This window comes from Somniosus microcephalus, chromosome 1 (genome assembly GCF_052327205.1).
Source record: "Somniosus microcephalus isolate GS21.2 chromosome 1, FLI_Smic_1.0, whole genome shotgun sequence".
Lineage (NCBI taxonomy): Eukaryota > Metazoa > Chordata > Chondrichthyes > Squaliformes > Somniosidae > Somniosus > Somniosus microcephalus.
Window position 1 is genome coordinate 188,522,970 of NC_140987.1, and position 7,165 is coordinate 188,530,134.

Genomic DNA, 7,165 nt, shown 5'->3' on the forward strand with positions numbered 1-7,165 from the left:
ACTGCCTTCTGTGGTAGAGAATTCCACAGGTTCACCACTCTCTGGGTGAAGAAATTCCTCCTCATCTGTCCTAAACGGCTTACCCCTTATCCTTAGACTGTGACCCCTGGTTCTGGACTCCCCGGCCATCGGGAACATCCTTCCTGCATCCAGTCTGTCCAGTCCTGTTAGAATTTTGTAAGTTTCAATGAGATCCCCTCTCATTCTTCTAAACTCCAGTGAGTATAAGCCCAATAGACCCAATCTCTTCTCATACGTCATTCCTGCCATCCTAGGTATCAGTCTGGTGAATCTTCGCTGCACTCCCTCCATGGCAAGAACATCCTTCCTCAGATAAGGCGACCAAAACTGCACACAATACTCAAGGTGTGGTCTCACCAAGGCCCTGTACAACTGCAGCAAGACATCCTTGTTCTTGTACTCGAACCCTCTCGCTACGAAGGCCAACATACCATTTGCCTTCTTAACCGCCTGCTGCACCTGCATGCTTACCTTCAGCGACTGGTGCACAAGGACACCCAGGTCTCATTGCACTTCCCCTTCTCCCAATCTATTGCCGTTCAAATAATAATATGCCTTCCTGTTTTTGATACCAAAGTGGATAACCTTGCATTTATCCACATTATACTGCATCTGCCATGCTTCTGCCCAATCACCCAACCTGTCCAAATCATACTGGAGTTTCTCGGCATCCTCTTCACAGCACACACGCCCACCCAGCTTTGTGTCATCTGCAAACTTGGAGATATTACATCTAGTTCCCTCATCTAGATCATTTATATATATATAGTGAATAGCTGGGGTCCTAGGACCAATCCCTGCGGTACCCCACTAGTCACTGCCTGCCATTCGGAAAAAGAGATGTTTATTCCAACTCTTTGCTTCCTGTCTGCCAACCAGTTCTTTATCCAAGTCAGTACCTTGCCCCTAATCCCATGTGCCTTAACTTTACACGCTAATCTCTTATGCGGGACCTTATCGAAAGCCTTCTGAAAGTCCAAATACACCACATCCACTGGTTCTCCCTTATTTATTCTACCAGTTACATCCTCAAAAAATTCCAGTAGATTAGTCAAGCACGATTTACCTTTTGTAAATTCAGGTTGACTTTGTCCGATCCTGTCACTGTTTTCCAAGTGCTCTGCTATTACAAATTTTATAATGGATTCTAGCATTTTCCCCACTACCGATGTCAGGCTTACCGGTCTATAAGTCCCCGTTTTCTCTCTACCACCTTTTTTGAATAGTGGGGTAACATTAGCTACCCTCCAATCCATGGGAACTGTTCCAGAATCGATAGAATTTTGGAAGATGATCAGCAATGCAGCTACTATTTCTACGGCCACTTCCTTAAGTACCCTAGGATGTAGATTATCAGGCCCTGGGGATTTATCGGCCTTCAATCCCGTCAATTTCCCTAACACCATTTCCCTACAAATACTGATTTCTTTCAGTTCCTCCCTCTCATTAGACCCTATGTTCCCCGACATCTCTGGGAGGTTGTTTGTGTCCTCCTTTGTGAAGACAGAACCAAAGTATGTATTTAATTGGTCTGCCATTTCTTTGTTCCCCATTATAAATTCCCCTGATTCTGACTGCAAAGGACCTACGCTTGACTTCACTAATCTTTTTCTCTTCACATATCTATAAAAGCTTTTACAGTCAGTTTTTATGTTCCCTGCAAGCTTACTCTCATACTCTATTTCCCCCCTCTTAATTAATCCCTTTGTCCTCCTTTGCTGAATCTTAAACTGCTCCCAATGCTCCGGTTTACTGCTTTTTCTGGCCAATTTATATGTCTTCTCCTTGGATCTTATGCTATCCCTAATTTCCCTTGTTAGCCACGGTTGAGTCACTTTTTTTGATTTATTTTTAAACCAAACAGGGATGAACAAATTCTGTAGTTCATCCATGCGATCTTTGAATGTTTGCCATTGCCTATCCACCATCAACCCTTTGAGTAACATTCCCCAATCAATCCTACCCAACTTATGGGCTGACACCAGGAAAAAAATATCCATGAAAAGTTGGCAGATTGTTGTTAAAGGCCAACTGGTTGACAAATGTCATTAAGGGACATTCCACCCTATCTGGTCTGGCCTACACGTGACTCCTGTCCCATACTAAGTAAGTGACTCTTAATTTTCTCTGATGTGGCATAGCAAGAGGGTGCAAGGAAAAGGCCTATCACCATCTTCTCAGAGTACCTGGAGATGGGCTATAAATGTGGCCTTTCCAATGTCACCCACATCTTGAGAACAAACATAAAAATTGTTGAAGTGTAAACAAAGTGCTCAGAATTTCTGTCTCTTAGCCAAATCAACCTTTGATTAGTGCACTAAAATTAAATGAAGCAGCGTAATACTAAGTTGAATGCCTTTTTGTTCACTGAAAGAGTTTCCTTCTTAACATCTAGTTTTAAAATGTAAAGAATGGTCTAGGCTGATCAGTATGCTCAATGTTAGTTGCGAGAACATTTGTGAGACCATGATAAGACCATTTATATCAATTAGCAACCTCCTAGATGTTCATGAGGATATCACAGCTTTGCCATTTAAGGCCAATGTGACTGAATTATTCAGATTTTCAAAATGTAGTTAATTAAGTTATTTCTAAGCAGCTCCATTAAATCAATGGGGATCTGTATCATTTTTTCTGCTGGTAGAGATCTATGGGTGTTAAATGTTTTGAAATTTAGTTGAGCTTTGCTCCCATGAAGCTATAAGGAGGGCATTAAAATGAAAATTTCTCATGCCAGATAAAACATTTTTTTTAAGTTGGCAGTAGAAAAATGAAGGTGAGGCTGCATGCACTGAATGTACTTCCTTATGCTCATAATTAATTCTTCTATATTATGACAATAGTGACTAACCATGGAATACAATGCAGTCTTACTACTGGCCCAATTCTTGAAAATGTCTGTTATTCAACCATCTGCTGCCTCACATTTCATTGTATATTTTCATCTCTCAACTATTTCTTTAAAATGTTGTGGCTTTTGTGTTATTTCCACTGAGACGGAGCTTTACCCATTTCATTTCTAAGTGTCGTGCTCAAACTGTTGCCAAGAAAGATCATGTGAGCAGAATTCTGTGCTGCTCATCATCCCAAGTGCTCACTTACCAGAGCTGATAGCCACCTGCGTGCCAGCTGCCAAGCCTTAACAGTGCAGCAAAAAAAGTAATATTCCATTCACATACTGCTTCTAACATCTATACACTTCCCTTTCGGGAAGGAAGCTTGATCACCAGTACTCCCAGCTATGTTTGTTGCTAATAGGATAACACACTTGCACAATGACTGTCATTGAAATGATCCTGCAGTTTGTTACATGAAACTCGCACTTCATTAACACAAGCTAATAATAGTTGCCCCTAGCAGTTCCAAAAACAGTACAGTACATTCTGATTGATTTACTTCTAAATAGTCACTACCCAAGAACAAGTGATCTGGATACTTAGTAGCACTGTCTGTACTAAAATTACATGGAAAGTACAACTTGCCCTCCTGAATATATATAAAAAGAAAGATTTGCATATATGGACTTCCCAAAGCACTTTACAGCCAATGAAGTACTTTTTGAAGTGTAGTCACTGTTGTAATATAGGAAAGGAAGCAGCCAGCAAGCTCTCAAACACAGCAATGTGATAATGACCACATAATCTGTTTTAGTGATGTTGATTGAGGGAGAACTCCCCTGCCCTTCTTAGAAATAGTGCCATAGGATCTTTTACATCCATCAGAGAGAGGTGACAGGGCCTCGGGTTTAATGTCTCATCCGAAAGACGGCACCTCCGACAGTGCAGCACTCCCTCAGTACTGCAGTGGAGTGCCAGCCTAGATTTTGTGCTCAAGTCTCTGGAGTGGGACTTGAACCCACAACCTTCTGACCCAGAGGCGAGAGTGCTACCACTATATATATGGAAATATATAACCAATAATATACATGGAGAAAACTGTTACTTTCGTTACCTTTTATAGCTTTACAGTCAAGACTTTAATATTTTTGTGAATATTAAACTAATTTGGGATGTTAATTTGAAAATACTTTAATAGTAATTTCAATCTCTGGGAGCTAATTGCTGAAGGAAAGTTCCTTTAAGTGTCCAGAACTGAAATCTTGTTAATGTGAAAAAGTGTATTATCGCAAAATATATTAGTAGCTGATCTCCCATGGCATTGTTTACATGCAGTTTAGGATCTGAAGCACAGTTGTGATATTTATCTTCTAAGATAGAGTTCAGTTCACCCTGGCATAACCCTTTTATGCCACAGTACAGGTACTCGATGGGGAGGGCTCTAAATAGGCACCTCCTGACTCTGAGATCAAATAAAGGCTAATTGTTATGGGAAGTTTCTGTAGATTGGCAGCTCCTTATAAATCCTGGCTTGAAGGAGAGGCCAGGAAAATCAGCAGGAAATGACTGGCATTTTTTTCCCTTTTTAAAAAAGCCTACAAATGGTCGCGTTAGGATTTGTGTTGCACTTACGATGTCATGGCCATGTGCTGGGCACAAGACGTGTGTGTGTGTGTGTGTGTGTATTTTATATATATATATGGACAATATGTAACATGTTTGAAAGTTATGCAAATAAATGTTTCAAAAGTAAGACAGATGGGAGAACGTTTGTTGTTCTACACAATTAACGAGCTTCTAATAAAATCGCATTTTTGAAATTGCAAACTTTAAAGCCGCGCGTTCTCACTATCTCTTCAATAGATGATCAACTGAACTTCCCAAAGCAGAAAGGGGACACTATTGATCTTGGGGGGGAGGCTGATTTGATAGGGATGGGCTGCAGAGAAATTACATGGCGTTTTTAAGACCAAAGGTGGTTGGTGGATTATGAAACTTGTTCCCTTACCCAATTGGGACAATCGTGAATCAGCACTCGGATTCTGCCGAAGACATAAGCTTGGTACTCGACGAAGGGAGGAAATGTGATGTGGGTGGCAAAGCTTAGCAACCGCCTCTCTTCAATGGCATGTCTGCCGAAATAGGTGGTGATCAGATCCGGCTGCTGCAAGCTTTCGTCAAAGCCCGCTTTCTCGTTCCCCAGAGCCACGATACGAACCGACCTAAACAAGTAAGAAGTTACACACACAGTCAATGGATTAGCACCAGCCTGCAAATACTCCCGGGCAATACGCGGCACGCAGCTCTTTGCGGCTTTGTGCTGTCTTTTCCTGAGATCAATCTAACCAGGCTGACTTTCGCACCGAATCGGACTGAACCAAAAAAAAACCCACTGACCATTACCGAACCGGCGTGTGCAACTTACATGATCAATGTTGTCTCGGCAGCTTAACACAAGCGGGGAGTAAACGGCGCGATTTGTTCATAGTTCTTCCGATCCGAGAAACAAAGAAACTACAAGTAAATCCGCGGTGGCTCTTTGCCCCGACTAGAGAGCGTAAAATCCAGCAGCAGCCAGGGCGAGGAGGCGCTGAACTTTACTCCCCTCGTCAGTTTCACCTCCGTGCCCCGTGTGTTTGTTATTAGCCGAGAAGATAACTGTTATTGTTGAGCAGGTCTGGCAGAGTCAGCGATCAACTGTGGAGCGGACAGGTTTTTTTTAATATATCCACAAGCCCCGGTCCAGTCAGAGGCTTCCGAGTCCTGACGTCAGTGAAGCTCATCAGGCAGAAACATTAGATTTAAATCCCTTCACAAAACACTAATGCAATCTCGGCCACAAGATTTATCTTCCAGACATCGACTGCCGAGTCCCGGCTACAACTCAGCCCTGAATCAAACAAGGGGAATAATAATGAAGCTAATCGATTATGTAAATAACAAGAGAGAGAGGTTTCATCAGCAATCGGGACATTTGTAAGGGTAAAAAAATGACAATGGTGGCAGCGTCCTTGGATCAATATACCCTGCGTGTCCTCTAACGTGTGTACACAGGACAGCTGGCGGCTGTCAGTTAACACCATTGTTTAAAACTGGTGACCTGAGTGAATAACACAACAGCAATTGAACATCAGCACTTTTATTGTTGCAGATAGTTTTATTTTTATTTTTTTCTCTCCGAAGTACTCATTCCACCATAGGTGCAGGGCCTGGCACAGTGCACCAATGTAGGTCAACAAATGCTGTTGTTATGACAGGCTCCCAGTGCTCCTGCCAAATACACCAGCAATGGGATAACTTACATTCTATAAATGGGGAATGAGGTGGGCCAGGTCGACCAAGTGTCTGTGGGAGAACACTTGGGTACGAGTCATCATTGTATCATAAGATTTAGATTAGCAATGGAGAGGAGCAAGGAACAATCTAGAGTGGAACTTCTAAACTGGAATAGGGCTAACTTCAATGGGATGTGAAAGGATCTAACCAGGGTAAAATGGAACCAAAGATTGACAGGAAAAACTGTAATGGAACAATGGGTGATCTTTTAGGAGGAAATGTTCCAAGTACAGGCTAGGTACATTCCAACAAGAGGGAAGGGTAAGGGAACCAAAGGATAAGGGCTTCTTGGATGACAAGGGAGATAGAGAAGATGATGAAACAATAAAAGAGGGTATATGATGCATGTCAGGTGAATTCTTCAAGGAAGAACCAGACCAAATACGGTAAGTTGAGAGGGGATGTGAAGATGAAAATAAGATTGGCAAAGAGTGAATATGAGAGTAGGATGGCGGTTAACATAAAAGGGAACACAAAAATCTTCTACCGGCATGTAAACAGTAAGCGGGTAGTAAGAGGTGGGGTGGGGCCTATTAGAGACAAAGAAGGTGATATATGCTTAGAGGCGCAGGGCAAGGCTAGAATACTCAATGAGTACTTTGTATCGGTTGAGGTGGGTGCTGACAAAATATCGGTAGAAGTGGAAAAGGTAGAAGCAATGGAAGGGGTGAAAATTGATAAACAGGATGTATTAGAAAGGCTGGGTATGCTTAGAGTGGACAAGTCCCCTGGTTCAGATGGCTTGCATCCCAGGTTGCTAAGGGAATTGGGGGAGGAGATAGCGGAAGGGCTTACCATAATTTTCCAATCTTCCCTAGATGTGGGGGAGGTGCCTGAGGATTGGAAAGTGGCAAATGTGACACCATTGTTCAAGAAAGGGTGTAAGGACAATCCCAGTAACTACAGGCCGGGCAGTTTAACATCAGTGGTGGGTAAAGTTTTAGAAACAATAATCAAGGAAAAAATTAACA

The 7,165-nt window shown here is 42.3% G+C and overlaps 1 protein-coding gene across 3 annotated transcripts in view; it reads right to left on the minus strand.

Annotated features, from left to right (window-relative positions):
• rhobtb3 (Rho related BTB domain containing 3) overlaps positions 1–5,599 on the minus strand; it is a 171,465-nt gene extending 165,866 nt beyond the window's left edge. Inside the window, exons 1-2 of one of the 3 annotated variants that reach the window (XM_085988523.1) lie at positions 5,284–5,592; positions 4,867–5,080 (exon numbers count right to left, since the gene is read on the minus strand). In XM_085988523.1, coding sequence (XP_085844649.1) covers positions 4,867–5,080; positions 5,284–5,285 — 216 coding nt within the window. In that variant the 5' untranslated portion in view covers positions 5,286–5,592. Of the gene's footprint in view, positions 1–4,866; positions 5,081–5,283 lie in introns of all 3 variants that reach the window. The other 2 variants (XM_085988531.1, XM_085988515.1) reach the window with 2 other exon arrangements.
• Positions 5,600–7,165: the final 1,566 nt, after the last annotated feature.